This window comes from Parus major, chromosome 19 (assembly GCF_001522545.3).
Source record: "Parus major isolate Abel chromosome 19, Parus_major1.1, whole genome shotgun sequence".
In the NCBI taxonomy this organism is placed as follows: Eukaryota; Metazoa; Chordata; class Aves; order Passeriformes; family Paridae; genus Parus; species Parus major.
The window spans coordinates 2,465,126-2,484,294 of NC_031787.1; the positions used below are offsets into that span (position 1 = coordinate 2,465,126).

At 42.3% G+C, this 19,169-nt stretch overlaps 1 protein-coding gene across 3 annotated transcripts in view; it reads right to left on the reverse strand.

The window, feature by feature from the left end:
* SPNS2 (sphingolipid transporter 2) overlaps window positions 1–19,169 on the reverse strand; it is a 116,978-nt gene that overhangs the window by 38,292 nt on the left and 59,517 nt on the right. For all 3 annotated transcript variants that reach the window (XM_015646810.2, XM_015646809.2, XM_019008653.1), the window contains exons 4-8: window positions 6,730–6,881; window positions 4,795–4,861; window positions 2,319–2,461; window positions 1,038–1,190; window positions 99–288 (exon numbers count right to left, since the gene is read on the reverse strand). In XM_015646810.2, coding sequence (XP_015502296.1) covers window positions 99–288; window positions 1,038–1,190; window positions 2,319–2,461; window positions 4,795–4,861; window positions 6,730–6,881 — 705 coding nt within the window. The remainder of the gene's footprint in view (window positions 1–98; window positions 289–1,037; window positions 1,191–2,318; window positions 2,462–4,794; window positions 4,862–6,729; window positions 6,882–19,169) is intronic.

Below are 19,169 nucleotides of genomic sequence, written 5' to 3' on the forward strand. Positions count from 1 at the left end.
TCAGAAGGGCAAAGGCAGGAAAACATCCACAGGGAACAATGCACACAGTCTTGAAAGGAGTTTGGTAAGGGCTGGCATATGGAAAGGATTATACTTACATAGGCTCCCACGATGCTGCTCTTGGCAGCCACGAAGATCAGACAGATGAAGATGGCTGATCCCAGCATTCCAACAGCACAGACAAGAGGATCAGCTCGCTGGGTCTTTGAGCGGCACCATTTGGTTGCTCCTGCCCCTGTGATCACCCCCAGGAAGCCAGTGAAGCAAGTGATTGCTCCAAAAATCAAACTGTTTAAAAAAAAAAGGAAAGAAAGAAAATAAGAGAAAGGTGGGGGATTCTTTTTGAGTTTTCCCCCCAAATGGGCATAGTCTTTGGACAAATTATTAGGGTAAACTGACTAATGGAAATTTGCACAATTACTTCGTAAATTTTAAATTAAACAAATGCTCATGATTTTAGCCCTCTTCCCCTGCAATTGAGAAAAACATAGCTTATGAAATTTATCATAGTGCACATGCATCTCTGGGACATTCCTCAGCAAAACTCAGCACACACAGCAATTAACAGAGCAATAAAACAGGGAAGTCCTGCCTCACACAGAAACAAAAGTCTACAAGATTAGTCCCTGCAGCTTTAGGGGAACCATTCCAACCTCTGAATTACAGGCATCACTGGGGCTTCCTAACCTGCCAGATTTTTCTGCTGCTATCACAGATGGGTCTTAAGAACCCAAATTCTCAGCTCTCCAAACATCCTCCTTAGAAGATTTCTCTTTCCTCTTTTCTACTCCGTACCGCAGCCTGGGAACCAAGACAGAGCTGAGGTCATTGCTTCTCCCTTGGTTTTACTTCATGCAATGAAGAAGAGAAATAAAGCCTAGTTTACAATCCCAGCATTTCCTATCATTGTTGCAAGGACCTAGAGGAAATTACAGACATTCTAGTAGCTTGTCTCTGTGGGACTTGCTGTTTCCTCTGGTAAATAAGTCCCCACCTTCTCTCCCCCTCTCTGTAAAGCAGCTGACTCTGACTCTCACCTATCCTTGGTGCCACAGGGCTGGGAGCTGCAGGTCTCTGCTGTCTTCTGCACCACCTGTGCTCTGTGAAGATACAGAGGGATCCACATTCCAAGTGCCCCCGTGGCAAAGGACACAGCTGAGGTGGCCAGGGATGAGAACACATAGCTGCGGCTGTGGAGAGAACACCAAGAGAAGCTTTGGTGGGGAAAGTGAAAAAGCAGGACCCCCAGGCAGGAGCCAGTGCTTCAGTGACAAAGCCCAGTGCTCCCCCACACTTGCCACCTCCTTTGCCAAGGGGCAGAGGTAGCACAAGGTACAAAAATTCAGAGAATAAGAAGCATGGAATATTCACATGTGATGCTCCACTGATGATAATATAATGAACTCATCAGACATGCTACACAGACTGTTTCAAGGGATTGTTTGAGAAGTCAATCAGTGCTTGGTCATTAAGACATGATTTGTGAATTACAGGGTTTTCACTCTGAATGTCACCATTCAGTTTCACTTCTCCCTCCCCATCCATGCCACCATATGGTTACTAGTTACATAAACTACCAAAAGCAGTAACATAGAAATAATGATGAATTATCTAACATGGCTTTTCATAGTCCTTTGGCACTGGATGACAATACAAGGGAGATATTCTTAGCCAGTAGTTCTAAAAATGAAGGACATCCCAAGTTTCCCATCAGAATTACAAGGTAACCCTGAATTCACAAGTGAAAGTGTTTGCACATTCACAGGCCAGCTTTCTGGAAGGAAGTGCAGCTGCTTAAACACTCATGAGCATGTGAACCTTAATGCACACCTACAAGTGCCCAAGCACATTCAGTTCTCATGGATCCAGTCACATGTGGTCATTCACAAGTATTTAAACTTGCCATAGTGCAAGCTTCTGTGTGGTTCTTTATCTTATATTGCTAAAACTCTCTTTTCCCCCTCAGCAGAATAGCTTTTTTAAAGAAGAAAAAGGACCTAAGTGTCTGAACAACAGTGGCACAACAATTAATACAGGAACACAGCAATTTCTACACTTCAAAAGCTCTGATTTGTGTGAAGTGTGAGCCAAACAAAGCAGACTTTTTCTTAGATGTCAATCTTGGAAAGGTTAGAGCAAAACTTGGAATCCATCACTGTCACATCAGTAACTGTGATTTTCTTCCCTAGGTCCACAGACTAAACTTCCTGTAACTCCCTGCATGTTGTCACTTTCCAGCCTCATTGCACTAAATCCAGACCATTGGATGTTCCAATTAAGCATTAGAGGCAAAATATGGTTTTGACTCGTGGTCTTACTTTCTAATCAACGCTTTCATGTCTCTCAGCCACGAAGTCCGAGCCTTCAGCTGCCCCCCAAGTTGTTCAGCATTTCCTCTTTTAGCAGCTGGCACAAAGATCAAGATGAGTGTCCCTGTTATCATTCCTAGGAGTGGAGATACCTGCAAGAAAGGAGCAGGGAATTAGCACCAGAGCCAGGAGGGTCAGGAAGAAGCAGAATACATCCCTTTGGCTTCAGTGACTGTTCTCACAGCCAGTCAGAACCTGTAAGCATCGAGGCATCCGCTCCTTTCCTTCCTCCTTGTCATTCCATGGATTCTCTTATCTCACTCTGGAAACATGCAGCTTTGAAAATGCTCTGAGCAAGGCAGTCCATTGTGTTAATAAGTACCAAGATTCATGTTTCTTCAGTGATTTTTTAACTCTTTGGAAACCAGCTGGTTTCTGGGTGAGTGCAGAAGCCTTTTAAAGGCATTTAGACCAGCTGAAAGATTTTGGATGTAGGGAACATGCAGGTGGAAAACCCTTGTTTGCCATACATCCCTCTTGCAGCTAACTCACAACAGCTTCCTGCTTTCAGGCATCTTCCTCAGGTTACAACAGACAAAGAAACATTGAAAATTCAGGCTGGAAGATAGGAAAACAACACATTCAAGGGCTTGGTTTCCCAGTATCCAATCCCTTCTCCCAAAAGGCAAAGATACAAAGATCCCACAGTGTTTTGCAAGCTCTGAAAACTACTCTTGTTTTGACACTGAAATTCCATTATTGTCAGAATGGAAAATAGTTCCATCAGGAAAACAGGAACATGGATTTTACTGAACTATCATCTCATCTAGACATGCTGCTTAAAAAGAAATTCCTGTTAAAAAAAAAATTTAAAAAATCTTCCATTATTAACCTGAGAATGACCTTTCACTCACAATCCTTGTAGGGAAGGAAAGACAAAAGTATTTCAGAACTTAAAAGTCAGGAAAATCTCTCATCCAGGAATATATTGAAGCCTGATACAGTACCCTTATGATAGCTGAACAGAAGACACAGCACTGGTAAAAAATACTGGAAATGCTGTTTTTTCTACAGCCAGATGACTACAAATCTCTTTGATTTTTATCTAAAAGCTTAAGTACCCACCAGGACAATATCTATGGACACTCAATAATGCTGCAGTGAAACACTTGCTTTATTGTTAGATACAGAGACAAAGCTGCCACTTGTTCATGAGCCCTTCTGTCTTATTCAGCCCACTGAAGTACAAATTATTCCTGACCCCTTCTGTATTTGGTTCCCACAGGAGATCACAGAGGGAAGCATCATCTTGGGGCATCATTCCTATCTTGCAAGAGCACAATAATTGCCATAGGGATGGAAGATTTTGTACATCCAGGGAATCCTGCACCAATGTGTCATTTAGAGTGAAAATCATGACCTGTAAGTCATGACAGCCTGAATTTCTCAGGATAACTGTGAAGATGCCATCCTAGTGATGATCTCTTTTCACAGATTAACCATTTGGGTTTTACAGACAGATTTGGGTTTTCCAAGAGTGCTCCAGTTAAAGCCCACTGACCAGAGGAAGGACTTTGGGGTTTTTCCTTGTGTTGGCCTCTGCTCAAAAGTTAATTTACTCAAATATTTCTGCTAATGAGGCAGCATCCTCTTGGTGGGAAGCTTTAGGCTACTCCACATCCCACTTCAGGTGCACAGCTGGAAACTTCCCTCCACTCTCTCAGCTACACACAAACTGTTCATGGTGATGTTGCTGATTTTGCTTACCCTGGGTATGGCCTGTGTCACCTGAGAATATTTACTTCAGAAGGGAACCCCTGTATTTCACCACCTACTGTTATAAATGGTCTTGGCCTGAGCTTCATGAGATTCATGGTCTCCATGCAGTGCCAGAGGCAGGGAATGCACCTCACATGCCACCCACAGCACCAAAGGTCAGAAACCAGTTCTGCTGGGCCACTTCCTCTCAGCTCTTTCAAGACATCTTTGTGTGCAGAAGCTGTTTGTGAGTATGTGATTGGAGTGGATTATCTTTTCAGCCCATTTATGAGGGTCCCAAGAGGCTAAAATAGAAGGAAACTGACTGTCTCAGGACAGAAAAACAAGCGGAAACTGGAACAAAGTGTTTTTTCCTCAAAGCAGGAAGCCATTCTCAGAGTTTCTTGACAGCAGGGGACTGAAAGACTGTGGAGTTGATTTAAGGCCAATGCCTTGTCTTCCTGTCCCCATCAAGAAGTCATGATTGATTGATTGATAACAAAGTGATTGGAAAATTCTTGCTCCCAAGCAGGGAAAGCACCAAGTCCCACAAGCCAAGCCCCAATATCTTTGCTTAGAGAGTGCATCTGCCATGCAGTTAACATCCAGAGATGTAATTCCCAACCCTTCACCTTTCAGATATAATAACAGGTTGTGTGATGGAACTCTTCCTAACACCAACCAACCTACCAACTCTCGTTAAGATGTGTCATTAAGAGGGACTTACCCGCAGTGCCCAGTGCCAGTCTCCAGCAACCTGCTTCACACTGGAGCCAGTGATGTATCCCAAGCCACTGCAAGAAAGGCCAAGAGGAGAAGTGGTCAGAGCTTTAAGGATGCCAGTCACAGCTGTTCTCAGACAAAGGCAAAGAAAGGCACAACCAACTGTGTGTCCTCAGCTCTCTCGTCCTACAGGAGGAAATAATGGGGATTGAAGCAGATGGTGGCTAGTATGTGACTCTATCCAGCACTGCTGATCTAAAAATGTCCAAATCTGATAGAAATTTGAAAGTTTATAGCTGACCTTTCAATCAACAGTAGACAGAAACAAAGACTTAAAAATAATTTATTTCTCAATTTCATTTCTACTTCAGGCCTTTCTCTGTGCTACTATGAATATTAAACAATTTTATGTTCAAGCTTTCAGTTAAAAAGTGCCCTTCAAGGACAGGCCACATTCCATCATTAGATATTTTTTCTTGCCACTAAACAGTATTTGGTTCTAATTATGCAGGAAGAGATTATTTTCTATTAGTTTGGAAGGAAAACCAAGAAGAACATGCAAGAAGTTTGATGGGAGACCTTCAGCCATGTGTAAGACAAAAGATGCTTCACAAGACACTAATGGTGAACACAGCCATGTTTCTCTCAACATGAGCTAAAGGTAAATACCCCTTTTCAAAACTACTGCATTTGCTGCTGAGATTGCCTTGGCTAAAAGTTACCAGGACTGCAGTGGGGCAATGGTGAGTCCTCCTTCCTGCCAACACCCCCTCTTTATTGAAGGGTCTGCTAAACTTTGGCCCCAAAAGTGGACATTTTACCCAGACAGGCCCCAAAATCAAACTGTGAGTCATCACAGACTGGGTTGGGTTGTAAGAGATCTTTAAATCCACCCAGTTCTGCCCCTTGCCATGGGCAGGGACCTTCCACTATCCCAGGTTGCTCCAAGCCCTGTCCAACCTGGCCTGGGACACTTCCAGGGATGGGGAAGACACAGCTGTTCTGGGAATCTGTGCCAGGACTTCACCACCTTCCCAGGGAAAAATTCCTTCCTAACATCCAACCAAAACCTTTTTCAGTTTACAGTCCTTGTCCTGTCTTACACGGCCTTGTAATCCAAGCTGCTGCTGGATATTGAGATAATGAAGTCCCAGAATCAGGCTCAACAGGATGAACAGTTGTAATTTCTTTTTAGTTCATTGAATTTTCTATGTGAATACTTGGAATCCTTGGTCCTCTTGTCAAAATATTCTTTTCACAGATTTAAAGGTCTGTTTCTCTCTTTTTCCTCAAGAGCAAAAGTTTGTGAGTTTTATCTCACAGGAAGTTTTTAGTTTTATCTCACAGGAAAGTGTTCCAGCTTGTAAAATGCACCACCAGAAGTTTTTCTCTGAGTTTGGAATATGTTTCCAAATTCATGTATTTCCCATGTACTCCCTGCTGGAAATGAACCCATAATGCCCTTTTGCCCAGGATGTTGTCCAGCTCTGGAACTGGTATGCAAACTATGCAAAGCCACCTTACCAACAATCTCACAATAGAGGGTCAGCCATTATTTCAAAAGTAAAAATAAAAATGACAGATTCCCTTCCATCCCACCAATCAGGTACTATGTTGGGCTGATAAAGAAACTCCACTGAAAGAAAAGGTCAGCTAAAATATTTTTATTCCATTTCCACCCCATTGCTGTAAAAAAAGTAGGAAAAAACTAAATAAACCAACAACAAACTTCCCATTAGTTCCCAAAAGTCACACATGAACCAGTAACAGGGACCAAAAAAAGGAATCTAATTCCTGCAACTAATTAGTCACTGCTCAGAATATTTTCCTGTTTAAACCAGCCAAAGTCAAGAACTATCATCATTGGCAATTCCAGATCTGTGTGAGTTTATTTAAGAGAAAAGCCAAAACCAGACTGAAGAACCTTCGTGTCACTCACCTGCCCAGAGGAATTGCAAAGTAGAAAACAGACAGCATAAGGGTCCTCGTGTTTTTGGTGAACAGGTCTCCGATGATGGTTGGTGCAATCGTAGAATAACTCGCTTCACCAATGCCAACCAAACCCCGTGAGAGCACGAGGAGCCAGAAATACTGAGAAAAGAAATATAAACATTAGCAGGTCACCCCTTGGCTTTTTTCATTCAGGATGGACAACAGTCAGGGAAATACAAATTCATGTGACTGGAAAATAATCCTTCAGTGTGCATTTATTTTTAGAACTTAATTTGTTGTTTCATTTGTTGTTTCATTTGTCTTTTGCCCAGAAGAAAGAAATTACATTTTTTGTGAAGATTTATAGGCACAAAAGAAAAGTAATAATAAAACATTTACTCAGTGACATTTAAGAATATATTCTAAAAGAGGCAGAAGATCCCCTGTTTGTTCCCAGATCCCAGCTCACTCTTTCTTGAGTTGGGGAGGTCTGGGGAGATGGGTGAGTGTAACAAACCCAGCTCTGGGATCCAGAAACAGCAACTCCTGCCAAGCACACCCCACCCTCCCCAGTGTGCCAAGGACAGGTTCTGATTGTGAAATCCTAAAGCCTCTTCAAAGCTGGGAAAGGGTTGAACCTGCAATCCCCCAAACTAAATATCTCCATTAAAAGCTATGGAATAATGAAATCTTTCAAAGGTGCTAAGCACCCACCTCACTCCACTTGCCTTGAAGAGCAGCAGACACCTCCCCAAACTCTCAGAGAGACCTGAGCTTTGCTGGGACCCCCAGGAGCATCAGAGTACTCTACAAGCAGGACCTGCAGGGAATGACTTGGAGCCACACAGGGCAGGGCATGGAGGAGAGCCCAGGGAGCTCCCTGCCTTTCTGGGTAAATCCCACAGAACGAGGATATACTTCACATTCAGCACAACACAATCTAAAATGGTCAAATAGGAATTGCTTATCTAATAGAATTTTCTTAATGGCCCATTTCAAGCCACTGTGAGGACCTGACTTTCAACCTAAGCACCCTGCAGTTTTCTGGGTGCTGCTGAGTGCAGGCTAAGACACAATGCTTTGATGCCTGAATACCTGATACATGAGCACAAGCAAATTCTCAGCCATCTAAGCACCTTGTGCTACACCCAGAATTAATTGCAGGGGCAGAAATGAACCAGTCAATACAGAAAGTTATAAGCACAGGGAAATCTATTTCTACAAATGTAACCTCTACAAATCCTCAATTCACTGTCATTATTCCATAAATCATTTGTGAGAAGAACAGCAGGGATTTAAACTGAAGGAAGGCAGGCTTAAATTAGATATTAGGAAGAAATTCTTCCCTGTGAGGGTGGTACAGCCCTGGCAAAGGTTGCCCAGAGCAGCTGTGGCTGCCTCATCCCTGGAAGTGTCCCAGGCCAGGTTGGACAGGGCTTGGAGCAACCTGGGACAGTGGAAGGTGTCCCTGTCCATGGCAGGGGGTGAAATGGGATGGGCTTTAAGTTCCTTCCCAACCCAAACCAGTCTGTGATTCTATGTTTATGATATGTCCTTAATCATGAAAGTGCTTTGGGAAAAATGAGCAATTACCAATTCTCCTTCTTCAGATAGGAAAAAGTCAAGGGAAATGATTTTGTGCCCTACAGCAAAGCCAAGTTAGAGTACAAGTCTCATTCACAAACATGGAAAATGCAAGACTCCAAGCCTCAGTCACAAATATACCCATCAGCAGACAAAAAAATCTCCCACTGATGTGTTTGCATTGTTTTCCTCACTGTAAATCCCTGGTTGAAAAGAACATTTTGAGGATTCCAATAGCAACAAAACCAAAACACTTTTTTGTACCCTTCACTCCCTCATATTTTAGTGTGAATTCTGGAGCAATACCCATTTTCTGCAGGAATGCAAGTTCCTTGTTGGCTGGCAGGGTGTGTGCAGTGCTGCTCACGTTCACACATCTCCCAAAAGCTGCACATACGTAACTCACACACGTGGGTGTGAGCAGAAAGGGCAGCACTGTGACTCAAGTGATTTAATTTATATCAATTTCCCAACACTCAAGCACTCCACTGCAGAAATATGCTGGCAGTCATTGGTGCACAGGTAGCCAATGTATTTTGAATGAGCAACAGTATTTATAACGTGCTGAAAGGCTTAGTCATGCAGAATTAGAAAGCAGGGAACTGGAGGCTGGCTGTGGTTTCTGTGGAAGTTTAGATGTGGATCACAGAGAGGGTGACAGGCAAAGTAGTCACCTGCCTGGGATTGAGCATGAACAATGTTACTTACACCTGAAGAATGACAAGTTTGTAAATGCACTGGATGTTTCCTCAAATTTGAAATACCTACACAAAAATGACAGAGTTTTGTGCTCACTAGCTGGTATTGCTCCCAGTGAATGCACTGGCTAGGAATTTCCTCCAAACATTGTTAGAATGTTCCTCTTACAATCCTTGTGCAAAGCAGGAAAACTGTACCAAGTATTCCTTTTGTGGTAGAGTGACTCAGTTTTGTCAATACCACGGAATCAGATGCCCAATACAATGAAATCATCTGAAACAAGTAACACATTCACTCTTCTCTCTCAGTTCCTTCCCAAATCCTCCTCCCTGGCTTATGCCATGCTGACACACTCCAAATAACTTTTTAATATTTAAACTGTGTTCTTTAAAGCAGTGGTATTCAAACTTAAGTAATGAGATTTTGACTTCATCTGGGAATAAAAGCAGTCTTAAAAAGCATCATCCATATAATGACCTGAACAGTATTGCACTTCTGAGATCAGATATTCAAGACTATGGACTATGCAGCCATTAAGTTGTGACAACTAGATTAAACATACAAAAATCTAAAACAATTTAGGGGATTATTTATAGTTGGTTCTATACTGTGCCTGGTTTTGGAGCTCTGTATCTAGGATTAAAGAGCTAATTCCTCTTCTTACCAGTTTTGGGGGATCATTGGCTAGTATGCACCCTGTTGGAATTCATATATTGAAATTGTTAAAATGATTTGGGACCCCCCATCTTCCATCTCTGATCAGTCACTCCAAATTTATGTTTTAGTTGTCTCTGAAGAGGGACAGCTGGGGAGCTCCCCAAGGCAAAAACTGGTCCCATCCATGACAGGCCTTGTCTTTGTTCTTCATATAAGAAGGAAAAAATACAAACAAGGAAACAACTCTAAAATTCTTATGGTGCTGCTCATTTGGACCACAGGCATTCCATGAACCACTCAGAAACTGGTCCTGAAACCACTTCACATGCAATACAGACAACTGCTATTTTTTGTGTAAATACACCCATAGGAACATCCCTTTTCCTCTCCAAGTGCAGGTGGACATGACAACCTGCACAAACACATGGTGAAGTCAGATATTCCACATGCCAAGGAAAATTCTGTTCTCCACAGCTGTAGCAGGACATCTCTGCCGTTTCCTCTGCAGTGGATTTTCTCCCCACTGCTTTTCCATTTATTTTTTGTCCTACCTCAAGGTTCTCAGGAGTTTAATGAGAGAAAAAGGGCTGACACCAGCTCAATTCTGTTGGTGCTCAAAAGCAGAACAGGCAGCTCAGACTTTAACTGAATTTCACTGTTCCCCAAGCAGAAATTGATATATATTGGAGAAGCTCGTTCCTTTCTGTATGACTTGGTAACTGTGCTGTAATTTGTTCAACTGTGCAAGTTGGTTTCTGCCAGGAAAATACCAACTTCTACATTTCTTAAACTATCAGCAAGCCATAGACAACAAGAGTGACGGATCAAGGGGTCCAAGGGACCTGGTCTCATTACTGTCACCAGTGTCACCAAACTAGAAGCTGTGGATGTGACAATCTTTCCAGAATTTACACAGAGAAAAACCTTTCATGGTTGGAGTTAAGTATTTATAATACAGAACCATTGAATTGTTTAGGCTGAAAAAGACCTCTAAAAACATCAGGTACAACAGGTAAAATGTATGATGTGGTTTCTGTTCATACCTTCATACTGACTTTATTCTCAATCTCCTGCACACATAAATGTTTGATGGCCTAGGACACATGACTGGCTTTAATAATGGCAAATTGGTAAAACCTCCTAATTATACATTTATCCTAGTTGTATAGACTATTCAGGGAGTAATATGTGTTCTAAGAGGTCTAATTACAGCTTGAAGCTCTTTCTCCTTTTTTAATTAGTTAACAAAAGGAGTAAAGCCACTGTTCTTTAAAAGATTATCTGCCAGTGGTAAACCTATAATCTGCCAAATATGTGTACAACTCTGAACCACCAGATTTACTGTCTAAAGAATCATATGATCCTTAAGCTTTGGTTATTAAGCATTTGCATTTGAATGTGGAATAAACAGCTTGTAAGAGTCTCAAAAGAAGTTGAACACATGCTGCTTTCAGATGAGGGACACATGGACTGAGGAGATCCCACAGACAGAATTGCTCCAGAGTCATGAATTCCTGTGTGTGCACAGCACCAATGCAAACCATATTTAAAACTGCTGTTGCTGGTCTAAGAGAAGGAACTTTTATACTGCTACAGCACCTGCACCTGTACCCTTCCCTGTGTGAGGATGTTGAGTTAAACTCCTGTGGATAATGCATTTAGCTGATGTAAAAGAGGACTCAGTACCATTAAATTCCTCTTTGAGCTGAGTTTTGCCACATTTTCCTTTGTTTATTATATAAACATTATGCAAAAAAAAAAAAAGAAAAAAAAAAAGAACACAGAATCAAGGTTTGCATCCCTTGAAAGAAGATGTGCATGAAGTCATTCCTACTGTGGGGCAGCTGGCATTGTCATGTGGTGAAATGACAATAAATGAAGGAAAAAGCATTGGGACTGACCTAATTTCCCTGAGTTACACTTCTGTATTTCTCCAGCTGGCTGAGCCTTGCACTGGGCAGCCAGGGCAGCACAGCAATCACAAGTGATCAGTTGGACACATCTGAGATACTGCTGGAGCCACTGGAACAAGGTAAACCCCACAGGGCTCAGATATCGATTCAAGGGCTGCACAACAGTGGTTCCCTTTGACAGCTGCACTCACATACAGGAATTTACCCTCCTTGAGCAGACCCTGCATTTTCTGGCCAGGCAAACACCACTTCCTCCTCTGCTCCAGTAAGTTTTCCCAGCACTTTGTAAGATTTAAATGGTTAATGATGACACACCAAACCTTTTGCCAAAAGATGCCCCATTAACTATGAGGTAATTCAAACCAGGAACCTGCTCTGAGTATCGGGGTTGTGACTAAGAGCATTGACTCCTGTACAGTCACAGCTCAAATTCCAGCTCCTTAGCTGGGAGTCACTGAAGAGCTGAGCACTGGCATGACATTACCTATTTGTTTAAACACTAAATGCTCCAATTCTCTCAGCCCTCCCAGGAATGAGGGCTCACCTTGAAGAATCTGAAAGTTTCCAAGTCAAACAAGGACACTGACATAGCATGAGACAAGCTGACATTAAACAATGAGGTTGATGTTTCAAATTCCATTCTGTGCCTGGATGGATGACAAACACCACAGCAGAACAGATAAGCCTAAATATATTTTCCAACACTGTGCACCCCTAAAGATTTATGAATTTTGTGTATATATATATATATATATAACCAAGGCACCTAGCTTCCAAGTCCTGGCCCAAATACTTGATAGGAATGTTAGTCAAATCTAGATATGAAACTCAAAGTTACGTGCCTCATCTTCTCAAATATCAATTGTTCTAACTCTTCTCTAATAAAAGCAGAATAAATATTGTAAAGTGCCAGAGAGGGGCTACATAACACTGGTGAACTGTTCCATGCCAATCCTGAAGAACATTTCTTCCTGTCAAGTCCAGCCCAGATTTTTAAGTAACTGAATATTCATTTTAAATTTTGGCCATTTGATGTCTTACCATCTGGGAGATCTTTGAGCAGGAACAAATGAATATCCTTATCTTTATTGACAAGTGATCTTACCTAATCCCTCATGAGAACTGCCAGCCAAGAGACCAAAATGCAAACCAGCACAGGGACAAAACTGTGCACTGAGATGTTTTGTTGATGAGTATTTTTCTCCCCTGTTCAGAGGTTGGCTAAGCACTGGTTTCAGGATTTCCTATAGCCAAAGGGAGTGGTTTATGCTCAGTCTCTGGGTGGTACAAAGGGACCAGCAGGGCACATGCTCAGGTGGAGACTGGTTGAAGACAGACTGATGGGTTATCACCTCTGAGGCAATGCTGGGAGTTATCAGTGTTTATCTGTTTGCTGTAGAGATACAAGTGCACTTAGGAGTTCATGCTAGTTACCTGTCAGATAAATATAATTATGAACCACCCTTCTCACCTTCACCAAGAGTTCTCCCCTTATCAGCCCCGAGTCCCTCAGGCAGGGCAGATGCACTGCAGCTGCTGCTTCTGCTATTTGTCCCACTGCAGGGAAGTGATTGTGTTTAGATTCCTCTTTTCTTCCCTCATTGTGTGCATTGGCACCTGCCCATGCCTACTTCTCACTCCCCACCTCTACCATCACAACTGCTTTGTAAATCATACTGCACACAACATTTCCTGGAACTTCCATCACCACCAGGTTCTACTGAAGTTCTAAAGTTTCCTCCCTTCAAAATGAACTCTTGATGCTAAGTCCATCTTCCATCACCATTTTTAAACTGCTCTGTTCCCATGGTCACAGCAGGATCAGCTACAACAGGCTGATCAGGATAATATCCAGTTGAGTTTTGAGCATGTCCAAAGATGGAGGAGACACAGCCATGCTGGACAGCCTGTTGCAGTGTTGGACTATCCTCTGTTTCTTAAGTGAAATTGTTTCTATTCCCAGTATTTTAGTTTGTGCCCCTTGCCTCCTCTTTTCACTGGGGACCTTTGAGAACAGTCTGGCTCCATCTTTCCACCTCCCAACAGGTATCAATATACACCAAAGCAGCACTATGTCCCCATATGTGTACAGGGCCAGAAGCAGTCCTAGAGTGAGGATGCCACTTTGGCAAAGGTAAAGTATTTAAATTCAGTTAAATCCATATGGCAGACACCATCTCACATTTACTGTGTCTCTGCCACATTCACACTAACCAGGCTTTTTCTTCACTCCTTTTTCCTTAAGCCTGCTTGGCACAGAAAGTATACTAGTTTAAATATTTATGTCTGGCAAAGGATGCTTCTCTTACCCAAAGATCCTCCCCTCAACTCTGCCAAGCAGGTCACTAAAATTCAAGTACAAATGCCCCAGGCCTTCCTCCTTCAAGTGTTCACAGGTTTTATTCACATATTCACATTAGTTTTATTCACATGTACCTATTCTGTATATGCTGTCTGGAGGTTATAACTGTGTTACAGATGAGACCACTACACCACACCAAGATTTAACAGCAAGCTACTGAGCTACTGAAACCTTAGTGCATTTGATTAATCATCTGCTCAAGGGTCAGTATTGAAACCCTTTGCATATAGGATGGACTTATACAACGGCTTTTAAAGCGGGTCTGATTCCTCTGCAGCATCCATTTACACTTTGTCAAACACTTCCAAACTTCAGCTCATTTGGATGCATTAAGTGTCTCACTGATTCTCAGCTCTAAGCACCTCACCTTTGAACAATTCCCTTTTGGGAAAATTCAGCTGCTACTCAGAGCCCTGCAAGGAGACAAGAGACTACAGCAAGCAGAAAGAGATCAAAATACATATTTAAATATAAAAATGAGCAAGGGAGATGAAGCAAAGTCCACTCACCTCTCCTTTGATTGTCTCTAGTATTTGTTAATGGCTTTAGTTCTCCCAGGTAGCCTGTTCAGGCACACCTAATTGAATGTGGGAAGTTTTATTTGGGAATGCACTTAAGATTCTGGCTGATTAAAGCATCCTTGTTTTATGAGATTGATATTATTATTTAGTATATAAAAATAACCAATAAAGACTGTAAGATACTCCTTTTTTCACTCATCACACCCTTCACTCAGCAACTAAAGTGTTTAACAACTGCATACCTACAGGGAGGCTCTAAAGTGAAACACCTAATTAAGTGCTCTGGAGATAAAAAACAAACCCAAACTACCCTGGAAGTAGCAAGACTCCCACAGCACTTCTTCCACGGAACTGCTTTGTGCTTCACAGGGACAAAAATCTCTGACAAGGTTTTCTGAGCTGTTTGCAAATGTTGAACGTGAAATTCCCTTTCAACACTAAAACTGCAGTGTCTGAAATCCAGGTTCCCATCATTCTCCTCCCTCCAAAGCTGTGGCAGTCCTGAGGGAATCCTCTGTTACTTTTCAGTCATTTTTGGGCAGCACAAAAGGAAAAATAGAGCAAGCCCAATTCCCATTCTCCATCCCATTAGGAAGTGTAATTACAAGACACTGGGAGATGAAGCAGCACCACCAGGCCCTGACAATAAACTGAGTTAAGACAAAGCAGCATTTCAGCTCCCTAACTGAAGGGCTTTTCATTTGATTGACCTGCCCATGCTAAAAATACTACAACATGCAAATGGTGGGATTTACATTCTCCTCAGTTTAGTTTCTTGGTCATTAGCATTGGATTAATGACAGGGAGGTGGGATTCAATAGGGAGGAAGGTACCAGGTTGCTCACTCACCAAACCCCACCCAGCAGATGCATCCTTGCTGTAAAACAGACCTTAAAGAAAAAGGCTGATGTTCAAATAAATCACCAGGATCATAAAGAGCCCCATGTTCCCAATGCCTGCTAGAAGACAGAGTTAAAACCCTTCTTTTAATCTTTGGCTCTGGTGTAAGGCCCAGAGGAGTCCATGGCCCTTCACATGGCTGAAATAGTGGTCATTTATCCCTGTTACAAAACCATTACACCAGAATGGATCTTCCAAAACTGTTCCCCTAAGAATATTGATAGTTCTGGGTCGGAAGCAAATGGTTGCTTTTTGTTCCAGCTCTGTCAGGTGGGACACACTTACCAGCACTTGCCTCAAATATCTCTGGCATTAGGAACTGTCACAGTTTCCTTCCTGAGATGTGCAAACACAGCCATAATCACTAAAATAGGGATTGGAAGAAATATAACGTATTTTTGCCACTTTGGAAACACTGCAAGGTTCTTGACACACCCAGGTTCCCAAATGCAGCTGGAATATGGGGTGGCATTCACTGAACCAAAGGATATTCACAGGCTGCTGTGTCCCAGCCACAGATGATCCACAAGCAAAGCCTAAATCCAAGCAACAAAGAGATGCCAGGTTTTACAGAACAAACATTTACAGGCATTGATACCTAGCATTAACAACATCTCCACCTCCAGTGATGTCTATAGAAATGTGTGAGATCCAGCCCCTTTAACACCATGGACTGTCTTGGCCCAAAGTCTTTGGTTTGGATCAATTCTTAAGCAAAAATTTAGTCAAATCCATCAGACAGGTTGGATTGGAGATTCTTGGAGAGCACAACCCCATGTCCCTAACCCTGATAACATTGCAGAAATGGTGATTTCTCAGCACCCTTTGAAAAAAGCTTTAGCTGAGACATCCAGTTGTGAACACTTTGCCCTCACTAGACACATTTTCAAGTGTAGAAAAAAGTTTTGACTGTACATGAAAGACACATTTTAACCCTCAAGGTTCAAATGAAATTAATACAAAGTTACAGTCCTTGCAACTTTTCCCATACTGTTGGTTCTGCTGATTCTTGGCATATTTTGCTTTGCATATGCTAAAAAGTCAAGTACATCAGCAGGTCAGCTCTTGCAGGCAACTTTCCTAAAGAACCATTTAAATCATTCCAAACTCTGATTTTTGTTCCTGCTTTCTGTTTTCACGCTTCCCTGGCTTGCTGACTCAATCAAGATCCAGAGGCTTCCAAGAACTGTGCAGAAGGCTGACCCTGCAGTATGTTTGGCTCATATCTGAGAGATAACTCACTTTGAACATCAGATTTCCAGAGAGAAAGTGGAGCATCCACCAATTCCTCCTGCTTAGGAGTTGCTTCTTATTCGTGATCTTTCTTGAACAGTTGTCATGTTCCTTTTTGAAGTGTTATTAATTGACAAGGTTTTGTCATGCTGTAGCTTAATTTCATTCTTTAAACCCAGTCTATCTGACAAAATGACAACCTATTAAACTACACTAAACACATTTGGATGTTTTGTGACTATCTTCTCATGAGGCTTCATCACTCATGTTTTCAGACTTGATGATCAGCACCACTCCCAGGGATTTCCAGCTCAAAATCTATTAGGTAGGGTTGAGATTAGTACTCTAATTCAACTTATCTGAATTGCAAATGCAGTGTTTTGTGTAGCCTGGGAACTTCATACATTTAAAAGAAATGTCAACACTTCAAAAGACTAATTTAACACCTGGTGCTGTAAGACATTTCCCTTCTTCCCACTATTTGCACATGACTTAGAACACAATGGTCCTTTTCCCAGTCTTTATGCACAACCCAGGAGGCTGAAGGCTGTGTGGCCACTGAGGAAGTGCTGACACTTCCCAAGGAGTGACTGATGAATTTGCACCAGCAGGCAACCAGGAGCTCAACCAAAGAAAGGCTCAAATCCATACTTTTGCATCTGAACAGAGGCCAGAGCCTGAATAACACATTCTCCCTCTCTTGCATCCTGTTTTTCAGGACAATACGCACAACCTTCAAGAACCACCCAGATAATAGAAAGTTTAGATTTGTTTCCAGGCCTCCTAATGAGCCTAAACCTGGGATGAATGGATTGTTTTCTTTGTGAGGCATTAACCAAGCTCTGCTAAGGCTTCCTCCCAAGGCACAAGCTTCAAGAACACCATCCATAAACTGTCTCTGTATATCCATGATAAACACACATCAGTTTACAGCCTTCAAAAATGGTAACATTTCTCCAGACCCATATCTGACCATCCAATGGATCCTGAAGGTTCTACACCACCAACTCTCTCTGTACCCTCCATACACAGCTAGTTGGGAAGCTAATTCCAAAATAACAGGACCACCCAGGCACTGCAGAAGTGACTGAAACGTCAGACCTGCCCCTCAGAGCTCAGGCATTTTCTAGAGCAGGTGGACAGAGGTTTGTGCTGGGAGATCATCCAGAAACAGGCTCAAAGCTCAGTGCTCATTTGCACAGGGTCTCAGCGAGTAATTGCCTGTCCTGTTTCAGAGTGCTGTTTGTTATCTGGGTTACTGGAAGATGCTGAAACTCTTATCACAGGGTCTGTGATTGTGGTTCTGATTCAGTTCCTCCTTTGGAAGTCTGTGGGAACCTTTCTTTGTCTGTGGCAATTGAGTCAGACCCTACATCAACACACATTTGGTGCTGTTTAATTGCATCACGGAAATCCTTAGAGACAACAGCGTGGTGCATGAAAGATTTTTGCAGGCCAAACACTTTTACAGGTTTGTCCCATTTTTTTGCAGAAATCTGAATTTATCGCAGCCTCTGCAGCAGCACACGGGAATGCAGGTGAGTTCTGATGCTAAGCAATGGAAACATCTTTTTTTCAGCATCCACAGCGTTTGATTCAGGTATTGTCTGATTTCAGACCAATTAATGACCTAAAAGGAAGTGGCAGAGTGCAGGAGGCACATTTATGGACACACAGCTGGGGTAATTTGGGAAATTTGAATAGGACATGGTGCCAGACTGACCCCACCTGGGAAAGGAGAGATGTGGGGGGTGCATCTTGATTGCTCTCAGGTCCCAGAAGGGAGAACAAAACCATTCCTGTTCCAGACACTCTGCAGATGGGAAATGCAATGTGTGGTAGAGATATAGCTTATGATAGTTACTTGAAGTTCATTTTTCTCATCACAGGAGTAAGCTTTCTGAGTAAGCTTTGGAGCTGTGCTGTGTCTCTCTCCTGGCAGCCATCACCAGCTGTGTTTTCAATAACTCTGCCCAAATGCTTCACTGATACATGGACACAGATACTGGATGGAAAAACCCCAACACTGAGCAGAAAATAGACTTCAATTTCTGATAACACTTTTGAAAAGCTGCCTCCTCTCATAGATTGGCTTTTTTAGGTCTGATGCTCTGAGAACACCTTAATCTGGTTTTCATTTATAGTTTCCCTTGGAAGAGTGACAGGTACAAAGGGACAAGGTAGGAACGTAAAACAACCAGGAGACAAACACATGACAGTAATTCTGCACTCTACAACTATTTCATTTATATAAATCTTTTCCCAATGCTTCCATCCTTGGTTAGCAAAATCTGAGAGAACAGTGAGGACCCAAGATTCAAGAGTTCAAATCATGCACTTGTCTGCACAAGAGAACATGTTCTTACAGAAAAAACAATTTCCTATACAGTATTTGGAATCAGCAGTGCTGAAGATGATAGCAGACTTGACAGATGCCCAGAATATCTTAGGACCAGCTCAGTCAGTGCTCCATTATTAAAGGAATAAAGCAAAAGTGCATTTTTACATTTAACAGTACACCTCATATAATCCATACGAAAAGATGTGAGACAGTAAAACTTACAAGAGCACTGGGAAC